The sequence below is a fragment of the Sminthopsis crassicaudata genome, chromosome 1 (assembly GCF_048593235.1).
Source record: "Sminthopsis crassicaudata isolate SCR6 chromosome 1, ASM4859323v1, whole genome shotgun sequence".
Lineage (NCBI taxonomy): Eukaryota > Metazoa > Chordata > Mammalia > Dasyuromorphia > Dasyuridae > Sminthopsis > Sminthopsis crassicaudata.
In genome coordinates this window covers 70,877,740-70,901,104 of record NC_133617.1, presented here as the reverse complement: position 1 = coordinate 70,901,104, position 23,365 = coordinate 70,877,740, and the positions used below count along the sequence as shown (strand labels likewise).

The 23,365-nt window shown below is 47.3% G+C and overlaps 1 protein-coding gene across 2 annotated transcripts in view; it reads left to right on the top strand.

Moving 5' to 3' along the window:
- Positions 1-23,365, top strand: part of NFIX (nuclear factor I X) — a 211,710-nt gene that overhangs the window by 55,350 nt on the left and 132,995 nt on the right. For both annotated transcript variants that reach the window (XM_074287689.1, XM_074287764.1), the window contains exons 3-6: positions 20,866-20,928; positions 21,212-21,286; positions 21,851-21,971; positions 22,368-22,504. In XM_074287689.1, coding sequence (XP_074143790.1) covers positions 20,866-20,928; positions 21,212-21,286; positions 21,851-21,971; positions 22,368-22,504 — 396 coding nt within the window. The remainder of the gene's footprint in view (positions 1-20,865; positions 20,929-21,211; positions 21,287-21,850; positions 21,972-22,367; positions 22,505-23,365) is intronic.

Below are 23,365 nucleotides of genomic sequence, written 5' to 3'. Positions count from 1 at the left end.
CCCCTTCTCCTCCCTCTTCCCTATTTGCCAGGCCCCAGTGGCCTCTGGGCAACAGGCCAGGTTAGGCCAGGCCTGAGGTCTGTAGTGGGGGTTGGGGAGGTGGTCGAGGGTCCTATTTTACTTTCTGAGCCAGGCACTCCCTCCCCCACCTCCTGCTGCCATGTGTTGTTGTTCTGCCTCTGTTGGGTGGGTCCTAAGAGCTAGGCTTCCTGGGGGTTTATGGGGGCTCTGGAGAAATAAGGTAACCCCATTAAGAGAGTGAGCAGGTGCCAGGATGGACTTCCTTGTTGCCTGTTGGCCTTGACTGGGGTTACAGAAGAAGGTCAGGAGTTGAAAATACTTATAGACCCTGGGGAAGGATTCTACCCCAACCCCCAATCCCCAAAGCATAAGGATCTAACTCCAAGGAGGAAAGACAGAAGGAAACCAAATCGGGTTTATGTCTCAGAGGTTTGGGAAAGCCCAGCTCCAGGGGACAGAGGGAGCCTTTAGGGTGCTTCCTGTGAGTAGACAGTGACCTCCCTTACCCTGAGCCAGCTGCCTTTCCAGCTTCTCCTCTCTCCTTCTCCCTCTCTCCCTCTCTCCTTTTCTCTCCCTCTCTCCCTCTCTCCTTTTCTCTCCCTCTCTCCTTTTCTCTCTCTCTCTCTCTCTCTCTCTCTCTCTCTCTCTCTCTCTCTCTCTCTCTCTCTCTCTCTCTCTCTCTCTCTCTCTCTCTCTCTCTCTCTCCCTTTCCCTCTCCCCTCTCTCCTCCCCCCTCCCCCCTCCCCCAGCTGTCAGAAGAGGGAGCTTCTTGGCGCTTCTCTGCTTTTCAGGGACAGAAATAGCATCGAGCAAAGGTGACGGATTTAAAAATATCTCCCCCACACCCCCTGCCCACCCCCACAACAGCCTTATCCTTGGCAAGAATTGTCTGCTGGGCCATGGGTTCCTTTCCTCGAGCTCACCCTGGCTGGTGACAGATGAACCCACCTCTCAACTTCCTCATGTATAGAGGATGCCTGGGTCCCCTGGGAAGGGAGAGCATAGCCTGGGTCTGGCTAACTCTCTGTTCCTTTTAATGGATGCCCCAGGGGGTATCCAGCCTCACTGCTTGGTGACAGGAATTCTCAGCCCACATGATACCACAGGGAAGCTATTACCATGTCTCTGGCTTCTCCAAACCAAAGAAAGGAGGATTTTTTCCCCCTTAGACCTCTTTGGAACCCTTATCCAGAATGGGGCAACAGGAGAGGATCCCAGATTGCCTAGCCATTTGAGCGAAGAACTGTGGTTACTTTTGGCATACGTGGAACAAATGTTCAATCCATGATGTCTCATAGGCAGCAGGCTCCTGTAGCAAATGGTACAGACTGGCAATTTTCTTCAATGACAATTTCAATGAACAATTCTTAAGCACCTATTACAAAGAATGAATGTACTTTGATTAGTACTGGAGGAAATACAAAGATAGCATGTCTCTGCCCTCGTATGGTTCACAGACAGTTAGCAATACATTACACATACAGTTCCTTTTACTTCAAACATTTATTAAGCACCTACTGTATACCAGGCACTCATAATTTAAGGACAAAAATGAAACAGTTCTTGCCCTCAAGGAATGTACATTATACATTATATTTTTCTCTCCCCTTTCTCCCAAGGGAAGATACACATATTATATTCACAACAACATTTATAACTTTACTACAAAATTATGTAAATACATAAGCGATATACCAAATTTCCATTGAGGTATGAGAGGGAAAGTTTAATTCAGCATAGAATTATACCATCTCAAAGTTGGGATACCCTAGTTTTACCCACACTACTCCCTACTGCAACCCCTACAAAGAATCATTCAGCTTCTTCATTTTTTACAGTCACCTACTACAGTCTGAAGACTGTCATGAATGACATCATAGATTTAAAGCTAAGAGAATTTAAAGGCCATTTAATCTAACCTTTCATTTTGTAGATAAGAAAATGTAGGGTCACAAACCAATCAATATACATTTATTAAGTACCTAATGTATGCCAGGGACTATACTAAGTGCTGAGGATACAAAAAAGGGACAAAAGATAGTCCCTGCCCTCAATAGAGCTTACATTCGAATGGGAAAGACAACATGCAAACAATGATACACAAAGCAAGCTATATAAATAGGAAATAATTAACTGAAGGAAGGCACTAGAATTAAGAGGGTCTGGGGAAAGCTTCCTGTAAAATATGGGATTTTAGTTGGGACTTCAAGAAAGCCCAGTTAAGTAGGCAGAATTGAAAAGGGAGCACATTCCAGGCACAGGTGACAGCTAGAGAATATACTTCAAGCTGAGAGATAAGTGTCTTGTGTGGAATAGATAGAAAGCCAAAGAAAGATCAAAGAATATGTGGTTTTGAGCAAGGGGTGAGAAGATTGGAAATGTTGGAGGGGACTGGATTATGAAGGAGTTTGAATACCAAAGTGAGCATCTTGTTTCCCATCCTGACAGCCATAGGGAGTCACCGGAGTTTATGGAGTAAAAAGGTAATATATTAAGTCCTGTCTTTTAAGAAAATCATTTTGGTGACTGAAGAATGGATTGGATAGAGGCAGGCAGATCCAAAAGTAGGCTTTTGAAATAATCCAGGTAATGAGGGATTGCACTAGAATGGTGACAGTGTCAGAGGAGAGATGGTGGTGAGTCTTGAGAGATGTTGCAGACAGGGATAGTTAAAGATGTGAAGTGAAATTTGAAGGCAGAGCTTCCTGACTCCAGGTCTATTGTTCTATCCACTACTCCAGGCTCTATTGGGAAATTTTTCCTTATATTGAACTGAAATCTATCTTTCTGGATCATACTCTCAATGCTCTTACTGTAGTCTTCAAAGATGGTGCACAATCCAGATTTTCACATGATAGTGCTTCAAATGCTCAAAGACCTCCATTGTGTTCTTCCTTTTTTACCTCACCTCTCCCAAATTTTCTCTTGTGCAGACTAAACATTCCTAGTTCCATCCCACTACGTGGCACAATGGATACATCTAAATTTGATATCTGATCTCCTTCATTAGCTGTGTGACCCTGAGCAAGTAATTTAGCCTCTGTCTAGCTTTTTCCTCAGCTGTAAAATGGGGATAGTAATAGTACCTACCTATCTTCCAGGGTTGTTATGAGGATCAAATGAGATAATTTTTGTAAATCACCTAGCACATGGTCTGGCACAGAATAGAGCTAATTTCTTCAACTAATCCTCAAAATACCCTTATTCTTTCACAATCCCTCCCTCCCCGAAACCCCAGAGTTACTTTCCTCTGTATGGGCTGATGCCCTCCCTAAAATGTGTATATAGAATCAAAATCATGTTTCGGGGATATTCTGAGCAAGGGCAAGCAGGATCACCTTCTGTCTTTTGGACACTGTAGCCCAAGATGCCATTAATATTTTTGTCTGTCATGTCAGGCTGTTAACTTAGATTGAGCATTCAGTTCACTAAAAATCCCTATGTCTTTTCCAACTGAGTCTTTTTCATTGTCTATCATGCTAGAAAAGGCTTTTTTTAATTTTTTCCCTTTATTAAAGCTTTTTATTTTTCAAAACATATGTGTGGAAAATTATTCAACATTAGTCCTTGCAAAACCTTGTGTTCCAATTTTCCCTCCTTCCCCCACCCCTTCCCCTAGATGGCAAGTAGTCCAATATATGTCGAACATAGTAGAAATATATGTTAAATTCAATATATGCATATATATTTATACAATTATTTTGCTGCACAAGAAAAATCAAATTAAACCAGAAAAAAATGAGAAGCAAAATAAAACGCACGCAAACAACAACAAAAAGAGTGAAGGGGGCAGCTAGGTGGGACAATGGATAGAGCACCAGCCTTTAATTCAGAAGGATCCGAGTTCAAATCTGGTCTCAGACATTTAATACTTCCTAGCTGTGTGACCCTGGGCAAGTCACTTAACCCCAGCCTCCAAAAAAAAAAAAAAAAAAAAAAAAAAAAAGAGTGAAAACGCTATGTGGTGAACCACATTCAGTTCCCACAGTCAGGAAGGCTTTTTTAAAGAAGTAATTATCTGAGTTGAGACCTAAAGGATGATCAGGCTTTTAATAAATGGATACAAGAAGTCATTTCAGGCAACAGGCACAAAAATAGTTATGTGTATGGGGGAATAGCAAGTGAGACAACAGTTTGGTGTGAAGATTAGTAGCAAAGAAAGGCAAGGAGATGTCAGATTGGGCAGGGTCCTAACTGTTAGCCCAAAGAGTTTGAATTTGACTTGGTAGCCAAAAGGGTTCCACTGAAAGGTTTTGAGTAGAGGAGTGACATAGATCTGTGTATAAGAAAAATTAATCTGGTAGCTATGTGATGTACAAGGAGAGAATAGATGCAGGAAAACTAGTTGGGGGGCCTTTATAATAATACAGGGATCTGGGCAATGATAATGAGAGTTGAAAGAAATAGTTCATATTATAAAGAAAGAAAGAAAAGGGGAGGAGGATGAATGAAAAGCAACAGAACATCAATAGAACAGATCAGGGGGGAAAAAAAAAACCTCTGCATTGCATCATATGCATTGACCTCCAACCTTTACAAAGGAGTGGAGGGAAGTATCTATTCCTATCTCTTCTTTGAGGCCTTGCTTGTTCTTTGCAATTTTGCAACATTCACTTTTGATTAATTTGTAGTTGTAGCAAATATTATTATCCTCATTTTACAGATTGAGGAAAATGAAACTGAGTTTTGATGATAAATATGAGACTTGACAACTGAGTGGGTGTTGGGAGTGATGTGAAGAAGAGAGAAAAGAGTGAAAGATTTCAAACATAGGTGACAAGGTGAATGGCAGCTGGTGACAGTTCGGGAAGAAATATGAAAGTAAGGATTGACTGTTTTAGGGGGAAAAGTAGAAGTTTGACTCTTTGGACATTCAGGTAAAAGCCTCCAGCAGGAGGCTGGAGCTCTTGGAACTAGGGATGATTAGTTGGGCAGGAGGGAACACAATCGTTGTCTTCAAGCTTTTGAAGGGCTGTCATGTGAAGAGGGATTAAGCTTGTTTTCTGTGGCCCCAGAAGGCAGAAATTGGAGTATTGGGAGGATGAGGCAAAAGGTAGATGTTAGCTCAATAAAGGCAAAGATTTGGGCAGCCAAACATTCAGCTCCAGAGGTCCCACCTGATTAAGGACTCATGTCTGACTTCCGGTGCTGAGGAAGGGAGCTTAGAGAGTGATGGGCTACCTTTACCCTCAGGCCATATGCCCTGCTCTGGGTGGCAAAGAGGCCAGGCCCTACACCTGACAGGGCTCTACTATCAAGCATAAAGAGGGCTAACCTACACCAAACAGGGAAGTTTCGAGGGGTCATTATAAGGGGGCTCAGGAAATAGGCCAGACCAGACTAGGCCTGTGCAGTGAACTGTTTTACCCAGGGTTTGGGGGAGAGGAAGGAGGGGGGCTGGGCTCACCTCGACTAACCTCCCCACTGAACAAAGGAGCCTTTCTCTACCGCCCAAGAGAGGGTGTGCCGGGTCCAGGCCACTGCCGCCAATGCCGGGAGCTTTTTCCTTCTCCTGATTCTTCTTTGCTCACCCTGTCTTTGGGTCTCTATCTCCAACTTTGGGTCTCTGGCTCCCACTTTTCCTTTGTTCCTTTGTGAGAAATGAGAGGCATCTTCTTTTCCAGGTATTCACAAGGGCAGAAGCATTTCTGAGCCTGTGGAAGGCCAGAAATGGAAGGAACTTATGTAGAGGACCCTCAGGATACGTGTGGAGGCAGGGGCAAAGAAGAAGGTACCTCTGACCCCACCTCCACCACCTGAGGTCCACATTGGGCTACCAGCTTCCTCTCTACCACAGAGATACATGAACTAGAGCCCTAGCTTTTTGTAGCGGTGAATAGTATAGTGGGCAAGTTGTTCACAGCTGGAGCTTATGCAGACACTGAAGACAGAACAAGGGTGGGGCCCCTGAGACCAGAAAAGTGGAACTCTAGGGCTCACTGAATTGCACTCCTGACCCAGCATACAAAGCCTCCTCCAGGCCGGGCCAGGTCAGACCAGGGAAGCATATGTGGGAAGCCTGGCTGGCAGGCCATAGACTGGCCCCCACCCCACCTCACCCCACCTCTGCTCTTCCCCATCAGATCAGTCCAGGCACCTGGCAAGCCCGGCTCTCCCACCTCTCCTCGGCACTCCCCCCCAGCTCCCCTTCCTCCAGCCCCCGCACTGCAAGCTGTTCCTAATCAGTGAGTAGGGGAGGCTCAGCCCCTCACATCACATCATGGGATTTGGCAGAGGAGCCGCAGCGGCTGTCTTGCCCTGCCTCAGTCTCAGCTGCCTTCTCCAGGGCGCAGTCCGGTGCTTGAACCACCCTGCCCGCTCTGCCCTGACCAGGCACTGAAGCAGTGCTGCTGCCCCAACCTGGATACCTGCCTTCAGCTCTCCATTGGCCTTGTGGCTTTGAGGAATGAGGGAAGGCCCTCGGCTTTGCCAGGGTCTGCAGCCTACCTTAGCTTTGCCCCTTGGCTTTCCATGGACAGTGGAGGGCATATCTTGTATTAACTCACTGCGCCACCTAGCAATGGCATCCTGGAAGTACATCTGGTGCCTCTATCCCTGGGACAGAGGTGGGCCAGGCACCTGAGAGGGGCAGCCCGGGCCGGCCACGGGTTCCTTTCCGGGTGAACTTCTGCTGCCCTGAGTGAGGAACTGAAATCAGTAACTGGTCACCCAAACCCTAAGTTATGGCACCCTCTCACCCCCGCCTCCGGCCTGGCCCAGTTCTGCCCTTTCCTGGCTGACCACCCCTCCTCTGCAGCACCAACAATGGATACAGCTATTGCCTTGCCAGATGCCCAGCTGTGCCCAATGTCACTCGGTCTGCTTTGCCAACCTGATGCTACCCATCTGGGCTCCTGGTGGGCCATTACGGCTTCTTTGAGAGTTGGAAAGCACTAGCCAGATTCAGACTTCTTCCCATCGCTGCCATTTTGGGAAATCTCTTACTGCTGACTGGCCCGGCCACTGAGCTGGGGCTCTGAGGTCGAGGAGAATTCTTGGGTGCTCAGGCTGTCAGTACTAGGAGAAGGTGGAAAGAACCTAAGTAGCCCGGGTTTGCCTCTCCCCACAGAGAAGGAGATCATCAGGATTCTATCCTCTCTCCCCTCCCTGTCCTGTTCAGTACTTCTTGCTCAGAAGTGAACCCAGGGCAAGAAAGTTCTCTTTCCCTACCTCAGTCTCTCATACCCTTCTCTGTCCCCTTTGGGAGATCAGGGTGGTACCCTATGGCTCCCTCTTCTTCTGCAGCCCGCTGTCCCACATCCAGCCTTTGTGAGAGGATTAGCTCGAGCTATTGTTTTAATGCAGATTCTTTGATTGGTACTGAGCCCACGTCTGTGAGTATCTGTGTCTGTCTGGGGAAAGGGCTTGCAGAAATGGTCAGTTTAGCCTCAGCTGGGGTGAGGGTGCCAGTCAGCCTCTCTTTCTGGCCCTTTGGGTGAATTTTCTTCCACTCATGACCTGGGTTTTTCAAAGTCCATTCACTGGCTTCTCTTAAGTGCATCTTGCTTGTCAAGCTTTTGACTGCCTGCCCCATCTTGCAAGTTGTCCAGCCTCCCCCAGCCTCCCTCAGGCCCTGACCAGGCAAAGGGTTCCCTTCCTGAATGGATTGCTCTGATCCCGGCCACAAGAGAGGGGAACCACATCTGGATTATGGTGTTTTTAAAAATTTGTGTTTGTTTTGTGAATCTTGTTTTCCCATGTAGAGCTGTGAACTTCTTGAGGACCAGCTATTTTTTTTCTGGGTTCCTCACAGTATCTTGTCTAGAGCCAGGCACATAGTAGGTACTTTACATGCACTGGGTAGGATGGGTAGTTAAGCAGAAAAAGCACCAAAATGTCTTGGCCACTTATGGTGTGACCCTGTCCCTTTCCTTCTCTGAATCTCAGTTTTCCTATATCTAAAATAAGAGAGTTAGGTGAACCCTAAGGTCCCTTCTAGCTATAAATTCTGTGACAAGCAGAGGGCCACAGAGTTGTAAGGTCCTGGTCAGTGGCCATTTGTCATCACTGGGGCTGGTTCGAAGACTGACAGAGGGCATGATGGCCCCTGGCCTCAGAGTCCATATGTTTACCAGCCCAGGAGGCAGAAGCTGGGGCTGGGGGGTACCAGGTCATGGGGCAGGCATGGGCCAGCTGTCTCACCAGCTGTGCTGGGCTCCTTTTCCCGGAGCCCTCCTAGTTTTCCTGACAGTCCCATTCCCAGGGAATTGGAGAGTGAGAGACATGGGGGAGAAGACTATGCAGTAGTCTTAGTGGTGGTGGGAGAGCAGGCTGGGGAGCTGTCTGTTGCTTTTTCCCTCCCTCTCCAGGCCCAGGCTCTGGGAAGGCTGGTTCCTTCCTTCTGTTTAGGTATGGGAGGGGCTGATGGGCTGACTCGATTTTCCCCACACCTCTTCCAGACAACCACCCGGGGTGCTTTCCTTCCTCCCTGGAGACTTCCTCCTCTTGGTCTGTGCTCCTTTGTCTGTTCTTGTTCACTCTTCCAGTCTCTGTTCCCTTCCTATTCCCCCTGAATCCCAGGGAGTAGAGCTGAGTCCTCTTTCTCTCTCTTCCCTTGGAACTGTCCCCCCCATCCCACCCTACCTCCCCCTCTACTCACAGGGTAACCTGCCCTGCTGCTGCTGCTGCTGCTGAAAGCCTGCCAAACAGATGCAGGCAGCTGGATGGGGCCCAACCGGCTCAACACAATTCAGCCGCTGCCACCAAGTATTTTTAGGAAAGTTTTTTTCCTTCTGTTTTTTTAAAGGAGTAATTTCCTCCTTTTCTTTCTCTTGTGTTTTCCTCCCTTCCCCCCCTAACTTTCTGCCTCTCACTTTCAGTCTTTAATTTTAATGTTCATTAGGTTTTAATTGTATTCTCATTTTTTCTCCTTCTTTTCGGCAGTTTTTTCATTTCTGGGTCCTCTTACTCTGTGTGTGCTTCTTGCTTCTTGCGTCACAGCAGCTCTCTCTCAAGTTCCTGTCCCTTCCCAGGTGCATTTATTCCCAGGGACCTACTAGAGACTCCTGCTTCTTCCCTGCTTCAGGACTAGGGGTCTGAGCCTGGGTCTGGCTGGCTCAGCAAGGCTCATTTCCGGTGCTAGGCAAGCCTTCTCCCCCTTTAAAAATAACTAGACAAAGGGCAAATGTGGGACAGGATTGCTCAGCCATGGGAGGTGGGGGCCACTATTAATAGCCCCAAGAACAGCTGGCAAGAGGGGTCAAGCCTGGTCTGGCCTGGGCTGGGCAGGCTCATGGGGGAGCTGGGACTCAACAAAGGTCAGTGCTGGAAATAGAGGTGGGAGGGGGAGAGAAGAGCCTGCCCAAGACTGTACTACATGAGACCCAGCCCCGGACTGGCCCAGCGACAAGAGAACATAAGCATTTTGGTTTGGGGAACTAGGCTTTCAGCTGTCCCTTACTCCCACATGAATAAATGCAGCAAAGGGCAGGGTGGGGAGGGGAACTGACCTTGGATCCCCTTCCCTGGGTTGCCCTGTCTCCCTTTGCTGCCTCTTGGCCCTCTGCCATCCTGGGGCAACACCAAGGTAGCTTTAATTCCACTATTTTAGTAGACTTTTGACTGATAGCTGCTTTTCTCCAATTCATCTTTCACTGGGCTGCCAAACTGATGGTCCTAAGCACAGGTCTGATGGTTACTTTCTTGCCCAATGCCTCGGTTCCTGTGGGCCCCGCCGGTCTCACTGTGCTTTCTACCTTACTTTGTACATATTTAGTTGTCAGCAGACAATTACCGAGAAGGACTTTCTGTAAAACCTACCTCGCCAAGGCACAGTGGGGGATGCAGAAGCTAGGGTCCTGTCCTATCCTCAGCTTGCTTGTTTTGCCTATGGGGTTCTTCCTTTCTCTTTGGCTCTGGACCTGGCCTCCATCCCACCCTACTACAAAGACATAGCCCTGGCCCAAATGGTGTCTGCCTTTCAGAGATAAAAGGTCATCACCTTCTCATGGATGGTTAGTTCTGAGATGGCTGTCACTTTTCTATCAGCCAAGTCAAGCCAAGCCAAGACACTCTGGGGCAGAGAGGAGCCCAGCTGAGCCAAGAATTATTTCTCTGGTTTCCCCTCTTTCCCCCTTCATCATAGCCTGCTTTATTCTTTTTAGTTGCTGCTTTTCTCTGTTTAAACTCATGGGGAGGGGCGGACTTTGATTGAGCCTTCCCCCCCATAAAGACCATAGCATCTGTGCACATCTGAAAGGATTCGAGCAATGGTTTCATTGTGTCATTCACTAGTTCATTTGTTTGTTCATGTGACCTGGGACAAATTACTGAATCAGTTTTTCTCACCTACAAATTGAACGATTTGGAGTAGGTGATCATTGAAGTCCATTTCAATTCAAACAGTAAAGGATTGTCCTTCTTCTGTGACCATATTACCTCATTTATTCATTTAGTAATGTGGAGTAGTAGGGAAGATCAAGTCTTGAGACTCCAACACTTTTTAGCTGTGTGACCATCCACAAAATCCTTTTTTCCCCCTTTCAATCTCACTTTCAGTTTCCTCATCTGTAAAATGGGAAAATATTCCTTGTTCTATTTACCTTATGAGAGTAGTTGTGAGTAAAATACTTTCTAGTCATAAAGGGCTATAAAATGGGAGTTGTTATTGATTATTTCCATGTTCTGTATCACTGGAAATAGTCCTTTATAGGATCCTTGTCTTGGCTAGGAACAGCCTTAGCTTGTCATCTCCTTGTCCATCTCCATATCCTCCCTCATTCCTACCCCCACTTCCATTGGTAGGGATCTTGTTTATTGACTTAAGACTAGCAATTGGGTGTGTTCTGGCTGGGCCTTTGAATGTCTGGTTGAGCAGGCTGGAAAAATCATGCTCAGCTCACCTTCTAGATTCTGTCTTTCTTATGTTCTTGTGTTCTAAATCCCTATTTCTTTGTGTTTCTTTTTATGGCATTCTTTTTATGGCATTTTCCCACTCCGTTTACTTTCCTATGGTCTTTTAGAGTAGAGTAAGATGGTGCTTTTGCAAACAGAAGTCGCTTTGCCTCTGTTGGCACAAGATGCTTGCCCAATGCCCCAGCACCATCTTATGGGGTTTTCCCTAGGCTGGCTCAGCACTGGTGCATGTGATGGCTGCAGAAGAAGCCTTCTCCAGCAGGAGCTAGACAGTGCAGCACCTGCTCTCTCTTAAGGTGGCACCATGGGCAGGTTTGGGAGGCAAAGGACTGGGTAGGGTACTCCTTTTTGCTGAGGATGGAATTTGCTGCTCATTTAATTTCAAGAAGGAGAAACTAACTTACAAGATATTTCTTTGGCTTTACATAGGGATGGATGACATTTACTGGGGTAAGTAGGGGCAAGATTTAGCACTCCTGAAGCCTAAAATAGGCTCAGAATACCTGGTGGGATGTCAGAAGTGTGGAGATCATTGCTATGAAGAAGCCCTTTATTCTTTTGAGCAAACTGTCTAGCCTTGTGTCCCAGGCCCTAAGGACCATCTTTCTCAAGCTTCTGCTTGGTTCCTTGGTGCCCCTGGTATGAGCAGACTAATTGAAGCTGTCCCACAGACCAACTATGCAGTGTTCATAGCATAAAATAAGTCAGCCAGGGTAACACCCACCAACAGTTCTCTGGTGCTTCAGGTGCCTCAGACAGAATAAGCTGAGCTATAGAGAATTCCAATTTTTTTTAAATTAAAGCTTTTTTAGTTTCAAAACATATGCAAGGCTAATTTTTCAAGATTGACCCTTATAAAACCTTGTGTTGCAAATTTTCTTCTCCTTTTCCCCACCCCCTCTCCTAGATGGCAAGTAATCCAATATATGCTAAACATGCTAAAATATATGTTGAATCCAATATGTGTATACATATTTATACAATTATCTTGCTGCACAAGAAAAATCAGATCAGAAAGGGAAAAAATAAGAAAGAAAACAAAATGCAAGCAAACAATAACCAGAGTGAAAATGCTATGTAGTGATCCACACTCAGTTCCCACAGTTTTCTCTCTGGATATAGATGGTTCTCTTCATCACAAGATCATTGGAACTGGTCTGAATCCTATAGAGAATTCTTAAGGAACTTTAATATTGGGTGAGAAGGGTAATCCAGTTCTTTCTTGCTCCATTTACCACCCAGCTGAAGCCCATTTCCAGGGCAAAGCCCCACTGCCAGCCAATGTGGATGTCTCTGCCATCCTCCTCAGTCATTAGCCTTCTTTATTCAGTTTTTCTTACTTCTCAATTCTTCTTTTACTTTTTCACTCTTACCCATGTGTTACACAGGTAACTTTTGGATTTAGGAGTAATAGGGGAAAGAGAAGGCAGAGGATGGAGAGAGAAAGGTTCTTGAAAGCATGCAAGTATGGTAGTTTAGCATAGTACCTGGTGCTCAATAGGTACTTAATAAATGTTTATTGACTGACTGGTTAGTATAGAATTGCATGACCACTGTAGATCTGGAGGGCCACCTGAAGATCTCACTACCCAACTCCCTCACTTTCCAAAGGTGGAAACTTGGGTCTAGAGAGTTAAATATCTACCCAGGACCACATGGATAGCCCAGATTGGAACCCAAATCCTTTGGCTAGAAAGACCTGCCTCTGGATACCCACTTGACCTTCACCCCTGGCCTCAACAGCCTTAACACCTATTCCAATATTGGCCAGAGTTCCTCCAAGCCTTAGGGTGCCCTCAAATGGGAGAATCTACATGTTGATCAAACAGTGTCATGGCATGGTGAAAGGTACACTGGCTGTACAATCTGGGGTTCAAACCCCAGCTCTGTTGGCCACTAATTCATCCCCTGTGGGCTTGTGAATGAGGTGTTTGCTCATTTGCTTTGATCTTTTTCTCCTCTCAATCATATTTAAGCTGTGAAAGAGCTCCTGGGCCCTAAGGGAGATATGAAAGTGAGAGGAAGAAGCATGGCATCCAGGATAACCATTTCTTCAGACCAACCCTTGGCTCACTGGGCCCTCAAGGACTAGTCTGGCCTCTGTGTTCCACTCCCACCCTTCCAGGCCCTGTCCCTCTACCTGTCCGCTTCTCGGGGACAGCTCAGGTTCCTAGACTTGAGTTTCAGGACGCACAATAGTCACATTCTTCCTTTCTGCCTACCATAGGCCTGTCCCTCCCGCCCCGACCCAATATTGAGTTTCCTTTGCCCTGGCACTGCAGGAGAGAATTGGGGAAGGCAGGGGCTCCAGGATATCCCGACTCCTCCCTATTTCCAGGGAGTTGAGTACCATCGTGTTGTCTGAAGTGCACAGACACCCCTCAGGATGCTCCAAATCCTCGGCCTGTCCTATATCTGGGGCACACCCCCTGGGATTCTGCCCACATTCCAGAGCACACACCCCACTTGTTTATAAGAAGGAACTTAGTTATAAGGAGAAACTAAGGAGAGATGGGCTGAGACAGGTACAGAGATCATGCATACCCTTCCCAGGGGGCGATTGCTCTTGCAGGGAATAACTGCTGACATTTAAGGTCTACACATAATTTTCCTTACAACAGCACTAGGAGATGGGTAGTGTAAAGATTATTAGTTCCATTTTATGAGTGGGGGAAACCAAGGCTGTGCCATAGCTGTCAAGTCAAGGTTTGAAGCCCAATCTTCTAACTCTTAATCAAGAAAGTTATGAAGTGTATGGGGGTGCGCGTCTCTCCTACAGAACTTTTTGTTTGTGAGTTAGTGGGGGTCAGTTATAGCCCTTTAGTATAGATTATGTTGCTAGATATGATCTAGAATTTATATTCATGTGTGTCATTTTGTTTCAAAGTTTATATATAAATGTATCCTATGAGCATGTCCACTGTGAGCTTACCAGTGTGTAAGTGTATTTGTGTAAATCTATGTTTCTTTGTCTAAAGATATATGTGTTTCCTGAAACAGAATCTGACAAGAGTAGATGTGCTGGGCCAGAATTTATATTCATGTGTGTCATTTTGTTTCAAAGTTTATATATAAATGTATCCTGTGAGTATGTGCATTGGTGAGCTTACCAATGTGTAAGTGTATTTGTGTAGACCTGTGTGTCTTTGTCTAAGGGTATATTTGTCGCCTGAAACAGAATCTGACGAGAGTAGATGTGTTGGTCTGTCTTGTGTCTGCACCAGGGTGTGAATATGTAGGTGCACTTCTGAATGTGTGCATTGTGGGTATGTGAATGCATCTGTGTGTGTGAGTGTATATCTGAACTCAGGTAGAAGAGTGAATGCTTATGTGTGTACGGGTGTGAGAATCTCCAAGTATGTGTCTGTATATGTGTTTTGAGGGTGTTTGAATGTGCTTATGTATGTCTGGGTTTATATGTATGTCTAAGCATATATGTCTACATATTCCCGGGAATGACTGACTGAGTGTGTGTGTGTGTGTGTGTGTTCTTCCTGCTTTATAAAGAGCTGGTGGAGCAATCAATGTCTGTGGGAAGCAGCTGGGTGGTGATTTACGGACTGTCCCTTTAACAGAGCAGAGTTTGTTAGGGGTGGGAGCTGAGGCTGCTGTGAGCAGGACATTCCTTCCTCACCTAGTGGGAGCCATAAATATCTCCCTGTCTGTAACCAAAAAAATATATATATTAAAAACACGCCATCAATCTGGGGTTTATGTGTAGCACTGGGCTCTTCCTGGCAACTGTAGATTTCCATCAAAGATGGAAACCCCAATAAAATGCAGAGAGGGTTTTTTTTTGGACAGACAGGCAGATGGACAGACACACACATACAAGGGACTAGAGAGAGCAATGGGGAGAAGAAATAGAAGAGGCTAGGCTAAACCAGGACAAGGCAGAGCGAGGCCAAGAAGCTGTGATGGAAAAAGGTCTGGATGGTAGAGAGTGGGGGTGGGGCCCACTTCTTATTAATGGGGGTGAGCCCAAGTTAGAGGAAGGGTCGGGGGCTGGTGGCTTCTTGCCAAACCTGGCTCTGGGATAAGAGGCCTCCGCTCTTATAGTCCGTACACTCAGAAAGTGGAGGAGTAACAGATCACATGTGTGCAAGTGATTAAAAGGGGCCCCTTGCAGCCCTTTGCCAAATTCTGTTTTGGAACTCACTCCCTAGTAGGCTGCTCAGGATCCATCAGCCACAGATGCCTTCTCTTTCTCAGTGTTTCTGAATCCTACCTGAAAGCTAGAGCTTGTGGGAAAGTCTCTCTGTCACTTCAGACCCTTGGGCTGGGGGGCCCTGGCTATAGGAGCGTGTAAGATCTAGAGATGGAATGTTTTGAAGCCATTCTTGCCCTGTCCTTAATGAGAGACTGAGGTCTCTTATCCTTAGCAGGCCTGGTTTATCAGCTCATGGTGGCAGGCAGGCTGATGCTAGGTTAGATACAGCAATACCATTCTTAAGCTCTAACAGATCCTGGAAAAGCATTATGGGACAGTATTATAGCACATCCACTGGCTATTGAGGTAGAGGACCCAGATTCGAATCTTTTCTTTGACATTTAACTACCCTTAGTCAAATTGTTTAATCTCTCCAGGTCTGAGTTTCCTCATCTATAAAGTGTTGGACATAGAAAGATACTCTAATATTTTTTGGAGCCCTAAATCTGTGATTGTATGATAAGGCTAAAAGGATCCCAGGAAAAAATGTTACTTTGGTGTCTAAAATCCATGTAGCTCTCTCCTTCTTTGCCATCTCTTTCTCCAATAGTAATATTTTTATGTGATGAGTCAGATGACTAGGAACATTTTTATGTGATAAATGATCAGGAGTATTTTTTATGTGATAAGATTATCCAAGAGCTGGTGGATAGAGAAGTAAAAGCCAGGTAGCTTCACTGTCCTCGCCTTCTTTGCCATCTCCTCAACAATTAGGAATATTTTTGTGATAAATGATTAAGAGTATTTTTATGTGATATGATCATCCAAGAGCTGGTGGATAGAGAAGCTAAAATCCAAGTAGCTCACTGTCTTTCTCTCCTTCTTTGCCATCACTTTCTCAAACAATTAGGAATATTTTTGTGATAAACGATCAGGGATATTTTTATTTGATGAGATCATCCAAGAGCTGGTGGATAGAGAAGTAAAATCCAGGTAGCTCATTGTCCCTCTCTCCTTCTTTGCCATCTCCTTCTCAAACAATTAGGGATATTTTTATGTGATAAGTCAGATGACTAGGAATATTTTTATGATAAATGGATTGGGAGTATTTTTATGTGATAAGATCATCCAAGAGCTTGTGGATAGAGAAGGGAGCCTTCTTCCCTGCCCAAGTGACTGGCTGGGTGAAGTTACTAAGCTGGGTCTATATAGGCTAGGTCCCAGAACAACGGGATAGGTGCCTGTTTCTATGGTAAAGGCTGTAGGGGAGACCTCTGGCTGAGAACCTATCCTCTGGGAGCCTGTGGACGGTGCCAGGGTGGGGAATTAAGTGGGAGAGGCTTTGGCGGGGGTGTTTGGGGGATGCTGACGGCCTAGGCTGTGGAGGATAAAGAAGGAAGCTGGGCACCTGCCCTCATCATGCCAGCCAACATCCTCCCTGCCCCCTTCCCTTACCCACGGGCCACCAGCTGGCCTATTGTCTCTCAATGAGAAAGCAGCCTCTAAAGTGAAGGAACGGAGATCAGTGTGTGCCCAGCCATACACACCAGTAGGGAATTGGGAGGTGAGGAGTGTTTGGGGTTTGGGGGGAGAGAAAGGAAGGAAGAGAACAACCAAAAGAGAGAGATGGGGAAAGGGACTGAAGAAGGGACACAGTCAGAGACAGAGTGAAAACCCTCCACCTTTAGAAGCAGAGAATAAAGGCAGAAACAGCTGTTCAGCAGCAAAGTTCCCCTCCTGAGCTATTGGCAGTGGGGAGCAAGCAGGGCCTGTGAACAGGAGATAAAGAGTTCAGGAAAAGTGTTTTCTCTCACTAACCGTGGATTTGTGTGTTTGTTCAGCTGGTGGCTCCGATAAGCCATATTCTGCCAGATAAAAGCCAGAGCTCTGAGATCAGGGCTGGGGAGGGGGCGTAATGAAGGAGCCATTCCTTCCCTCTCAGCTTCTCTTCTTCCCTTGGCTGCCTTGCCCTTGGCCTGAAGGGGTCCTCTAGGAGCTGAGACAGAGAATAGGATGACGCAGGTGGGCTGGGAACCCCTTCTTAGAAGCAGAGTACCCTCGCTCAAGCAGTATTAGCTAGGGCCCCAGTCCCCAAAGAGGGGAGAGCAGGGATATTGCTTCTGAAAAACAAGGGAATAACTAACTAGAGAATGTTATACCGGGTCCCCCTGGGCCCACTCGGCAAGGTGTAAGTGTGGGAGGAAGCATGCCCATGGTGTCCCCACGTTACAGAGCGGAGTCTGATCCGTTAATTGAGAGGCCGGAATAGCTAAGAGAAGGAATCTCATTACTTGGGGGATCTAGTCCCTAAGGGGCTAAAACAGCACTGCTGGATCTTACAGGGAAGGATCTTGGACTTGCTTCTAGGACTGCTGTGCCCTAACCTCTCAGCCATCCCTGAAGGTACAGAGATTCTCCCTCCTATTACCTCCCATCCAACCCTGGAACCTCAGTTTACCAGACTGGATAATAGGTCTCATCTATTTAGCTACTTTGGGTCTCTAGCCCTGGAGAATATTAGGAGCAACAAGGTGGTGTAGTAGATAGAGTGCTGTACCCGGAGTCAAAGAGACCAGAATTCAAATCTGGTCTCAGGCATTTATTAGCTGTGTGATCCTGGACAAGTCACTTAATATCTGTCTGCCTCAGTTTCTTCGATGATAAAACAAAGACAATAATAGCACCTCTCTCCTAGGGTGGTTGTGAGGACAAAATACAATCTACAAAGTGCTTTATAAATATAAAGCACCATATAAATGCTAACTTATTAGTATGCTAGCTATATTAACGGGCCTTCCTGAGAGTAAGAGCCACGTCCTCAGTCCTAGCTGACCATGAGATTGCAAATGGTGCATTCGGTTAACAGAGGGGCCCAGACCCAGCTGCCCCTCCGTTGGCTCTTCAGCCTCCCCGACCCATCCCATGTCCAGATTTTCAGTCTTTTGTCCTGGGGCTAAGCTCAGCATCTCGGGGGCTGGCGGCTGTCAGCATTGTGGGGACTCTGGCCGGAGCCGCCAGCAGTAAGATGGCTGCCAAGGTTTAAAATGGCTGCCAGGAGCGAACGGCAAGAGAGGCAGAGGGCTTCAGACTAGTCGGAGCTGTTTTTAGTCTGGGGGAAGGAAATATCTCTTGCCCAAACCTCCACTCTTTGCCTTTAAATTAAAGGAGCAACAACAACGACAATGACAATAGGGATAATAATCACGTTTATGGGTGATTTACTGGTGGAAAAATGATTTCCTGGCTGTTCTCGTGCCTAAGTTCCCTCTCTCAGAGTCCCTGTCCCCGATTCTTTTTCTTTTTGTCTTCTTTCTGGGCCTGCCTTTCGCTTTGTCTGGTGATTTTGGAACGAATGGGAGTAGCTCTAGGAATAGGTGTCTTCCAAGAGGGATTTCAAAGCCAGTTCTGAGAGACTGGAGTATGACCTTCTTGGTCCCCAACTTCACGGACTCTTCCGAGTTAGATCAGCAGATGGGCCTGACCCCTCTCCCCACAAAGCCACAACTAGCTCAACTCCAGGTTGGTGGGTGAAGGCTCCATGTCCCCTACCATGGTGGACTTTGGGGGCAGAATGAGCCTTGGAGGCTTCTTGTAATTCAAGCATCCTTCCTTGGAGACCCTGTGTTCCCAGGCCCATCTGACTTCAACCTTGGAGCAATCTGTGTCCAGGCCTATGGAGCCATGAACTCTAGGCTTATGGGAAGGGAAGCATGAGCAATAGAACCAATGGTCAGGGAACCAGCCTTGAAGATCATAATGAGAGGGTGGTTGCCGAGGTAAGAGTAGTGAGAAAACTGCCCTTTTTGGTCCTCCATCTACCTAGCAATGCCAGTAGACTTTTAGCTAAGCTGGCTGGAACTAATTTAGGATGAATCATGTTAGCAGGGCACCTTGCAGTTCATCTAGATCAATCCATATCTAAGCTGAGCAGGAATTCCCTTTTTCAAAATCCCAGATAAAGGGTCATCCGGTCTCCCCTTGAAAATCTTACTATTGAGAAATCCACTACCTATTGAAGCAGCCCATTTTATTTTTGGACACTTTCTCATTCTAATTTCACTTTCTAATTGTTAGGAAGCTCCAGAAGTTGAAAATTAAAGTGACTAAAAATCTATTTATTCCTACTTTCTCTTAGCATTGAACTTCCCTAGCCCTTCTAGGCAGATCAGGCCTGCCTAGGCTGCCTAGAAGGGCAGCTCTTTTAGTCGGATTCTTCATTAAGTAGGACTTTTCCCATAGGCTCCCTCCAAAGCATAGGAAAGCATGCAAATAAATGGCCCAGTAGGCAGCTGCCTCTTCCTACCCAGTAAAAGCTATATGGGAGGTAGGGGCTCAGGGGTGCCACAGTACAGACTGGTAGGATCGGGGTACAGTCTTAGCCCTTCACTGTGGGCTGAATCAGGTCAGGGAAACTAAGAGCTGTATTCTTCTTTAGACCCAAGATGTGGAAGAGCCTTTCCTATAAGAATCCTGGTCCAGATTTCCCATAACCTGGAGCATTTTTGGTTTGTCAATCACAGCTTCCCCTTTCTGTGGTTGATGTAGGATCTGGCCCACTTACCTGCTTTTTACTGGACCCTAGATACCTGGGCCCTGCAGGACAGGTTATGGTGGGGCAGACCAACTTCCCCAGAAGGAAAATTATGAAATGTAGCAGAACCAACACTGAATTTGGAGTCGAGGCCTTCCGCTTATTGTCTGTAAGACCTTGCCACTGAACCTCTTGATACTACAGTTTTCCTCATTTGTAAAATGAGGTGATGAGATGATCTCTATGGTGCCTTCTGGCTCTAAATCTGATCAGAGTTCCAGGATTCCCTACCTTTCAGGATCAGAAAGTCCCTAAATTCCCAGACATCAGACCAGAAAGGGCTCTGTGGTCTTCTCCTTCCAGAGACATTCCCACACACCTGCTGACAGCCCAGAACCAGTCCAGCTTCATCCGTGCCTTGATCTAGCTACTGGGATTGGCCTGCCTACCCTTGGTGATCCTTCTCCCTCTTCAGAGGTGTCCACATTGCTTCTCCCTATATCCCTACTTCCAACTGGCCTCTGGCCCCCCTCCTGCTTCTTTAGCCTCCTGCCAACTACCATGCCCAGGCGGGCATTCTGGAGGTCCCTGTAGTACCCCTGGCACACAAAGCATTGGAGGATAGTGGGCTGGGAGATGTGAAGGGGGCTTTCCCAAGCTCAGCAAAATATTCACACACACACACACACACACACACACACACACACACACACACACACACACCCCATCCCTGCCTCTGAGAGCTGCACAATAGGACCCTTGTGTCTGAGCTCTGAGCAGCTGTGGCACTGGGGCATGAGACAGCCCCAGACTGGCTGGCACAAAACGGGCGACAGCGTTGGGGGCACACCTCCCCCCTCTGGGTTGCCAGGCACTGCCTGCAAGCTTAAAGGTGAAAGGGTAGGGTGGGGTAGGGTGTATATGGGGGGGGGGATAGACGGGCATGAAAGAATGGCTGGGAATGGAGTTAATTAATTAAAGGAGCATCTCATCTGCCAGCCAAAAGGATGTGGGGGATGGGGATTCCTAAGGCCTCTCTTTAGCTGTGGGAGGAAACCTGGTCTGGGAGCTGAATTCTTTCCCTAGCTTCATCTATGTCTTGGTTTGAACCCCCCCTTTTTTTCTCTCCTGACCTCCTCCTTCTGAAATCTCTTGGGATTTTCCCCTCTGCTGACATCTGGGCATGGTGAGAGTGGAGGGGGAGTGGGAAGAGGGCATTGGGGCTAAGGTGTTCCTGAGTGGCTTCATGGTCTGCCCTGAAGTGAAGCCTGAACCTTGACCCCATCCATCCCTTTGTATCTCCTGGCAGAATCCGGACAATCAGACAGTTCCAACCAGCAAGGAGATGCGGACATCAAACCACTGCCCAATGGTGAGTCCCTTTCCCCTTGCTCTCTCCCACTCAGCCCTGGCCTGCCTAGTCTGCCTTTGTCCTTTTTTCCACATAGATGCCCCATTTCAGGGGGCATTTTGGGCCATTTGGAAGGACCCCTGAGTCATCCACTTCCTATGTGCTCAATATTGTCCCCTCCAGGGCAAACTTGGAGATCAAGGCATGGGCCGAGCTGTGAAATGTCACTGGGAGGGGAAGCATGAGATGCCAGAAAGTCCCTTTCTCTCCCTACCTTGTTCACCTGCTTTCTTCTCCCTTGTAGGGCACTTAAGTTTCCAAGACTGCTTTGTGACCTCTGGGGTCTGGAATGTGACTGAGCTGGTCAGAGTATCACAGAGTAAGTGAGCCCCTTCCCCCCCCCACCCCCAGACGCAGGCTGGTTGAGGAAGTTGGGTGGGGAGGGACCCACTGTTGCTCCCCTGTTGGGCATTTGGCCATAGCTGTCCTTGTTCTGCTAGATTTGGGGAAAGGGCAGACGGAGACCCCTCTGGACAGAGATTTTTCTTTCTTCTACCCCACACGGTCATTACTCCCAACCCTTGCTGTGGCAGAGCTTATTCCTTCAACAGGAGCTTAACAGCAAAGCTATACAGACAGCAAAAAAGCAAAACAAAACTGGCCTGGTGCCTTGGTCTCCACCACCATGGCAGAGGAAATTTGTATCCTAAAAAGCTTGTCAAGAGGGAGATGCTCCTCACATGGCCCCACTCCCATGGTTATCCTGGCCCTCCAGGTGCAGAATGGGTCTGATGCTCTTGCTTATCGATTATCCTGGAGATCCTGGACAAGCTGGTTGAACCTCCTCAGTCCTCTCTGACCTAAAAGATATCCTCCTCCCCAGACCCCTTGAAGACCTACCTTGGTCTTTCTGACCTCATGGCCTTCACTCTTACCCATCCAGCTCCTGTTGCTACGGCGTCAGGGCCTAACTTCTCCCTGGCGGATTTGGAGAGCCCCAGTTACTACAACATAAACCAGGTGACCCTTGGGCGGCGGTCCATCACGTCCCCTCCTTCCACCAGGTAAGTGTGGCGCTGGGTGCTCGCTGAACTTTCTGTTCTTCGCTGCCTCTCTGTCCCATCATCCCAGGCCGTTAGCACATCCCAGGGGTAGGTGATGAACCAGTGAGCAGACATTGGTATCTGTTAAGAGTTGGAGGTGGTGGGGTCTTTTCAGTTCCATAGGGATGCCAGCCCCAGGGCTGGATGTGCCAGAAAGGCCAGAAGGCCTGGGGATTGCCCATTATATGCCAGGCTGCTGGGCCAGAACCCTTCAATTCTAGGGGCTTTCCCCGACTCTAGACACCTTTCTCTCTCCTTCCCTTTGGGAATGGAGACCTTTCAAGGAAGACCCAGAGCAGTTTCCCATCTTCTTTCCCCATTCTACCCTGTTGTGAGCCCATTTCTTTCCTCCGTCAGCACCACCAAGCGCCCTAAGTCCATAGATGACAGCGAGATGGAGAGCCCCGTGGATGATGTGTTCTACCCTGGGACAGGACGGTCCCCAGCAGCTGGCAGCAGCCAGTCCAGTGGTTGGCCCAATGATGTGGATGCAGGTATAATTATCTCAGCAATGCCCTACCCAGAGCAGGGATTCAGAAACTAGGGAATACAGGCCAGTCTTAAAGTGGGGTTAACTCCACTTCTTTCAACCCTGCAAAGTTCCACTTCAGGGGGCAGCTAGGGGATGCAGCCGATAGAGCACCAGCCTGAAGTCAGGAGGACCTGAATTCAAATCTTGTCTCAATCACTTAGCACTTCCTGGCTGTGTGACCCTGGGCAAGTCACTTAACCCCAACTGCCTCCACTGGAGGGAAAAAAAAGTTCCACTTCAGTAAGAGGCTTAGGTATATATAGCAAAAATATTCTCTTCCTTTCCAGCCCTTCTGCATGCTCCTTCTGGCTTTGCCTCAGGGAGCCCCACATTGCAAAGTCTGGGGTACTCTCCCCTCACCTTTCCCAGTGAAGACCAGGCCAGGCCAGAGGTACAAGGAGGGTTTTTGTTGCCTCTTTGCTCAGTGATCAAGATGGCATGGAGGGCTGAGATCTAAGGAGGGCAACCCTCCATATTTATATAGTGAGAAAATTTTCATTTCTTTTTCAATCTCTCTCTTAGCCTCCCTTTTGCTGGCTTTTTTTTTTTTTTTCAATTAAATCACCACTAATTCTTTGATTTCTTTTTCACTATGCAAAGTGCTCATCCATAGAAAAAGCAAAGGAGCTCAAGAGAAGGGGAGAGAGAGTGGGGAGAATTTTAGATTTGACTGAGGGGCTTGGGAAGAATTAATTCTAAGGAAAAAAAAAACTCTTTTATGGATTTTCCTCCAAGCATTTCCAAGTTAGGGAGACCCTATCCCTGAACCCGCCCTGCCCCTGTCTCTTTCCTCCTGAGATCAGGTGGCACATTGTGACATTCA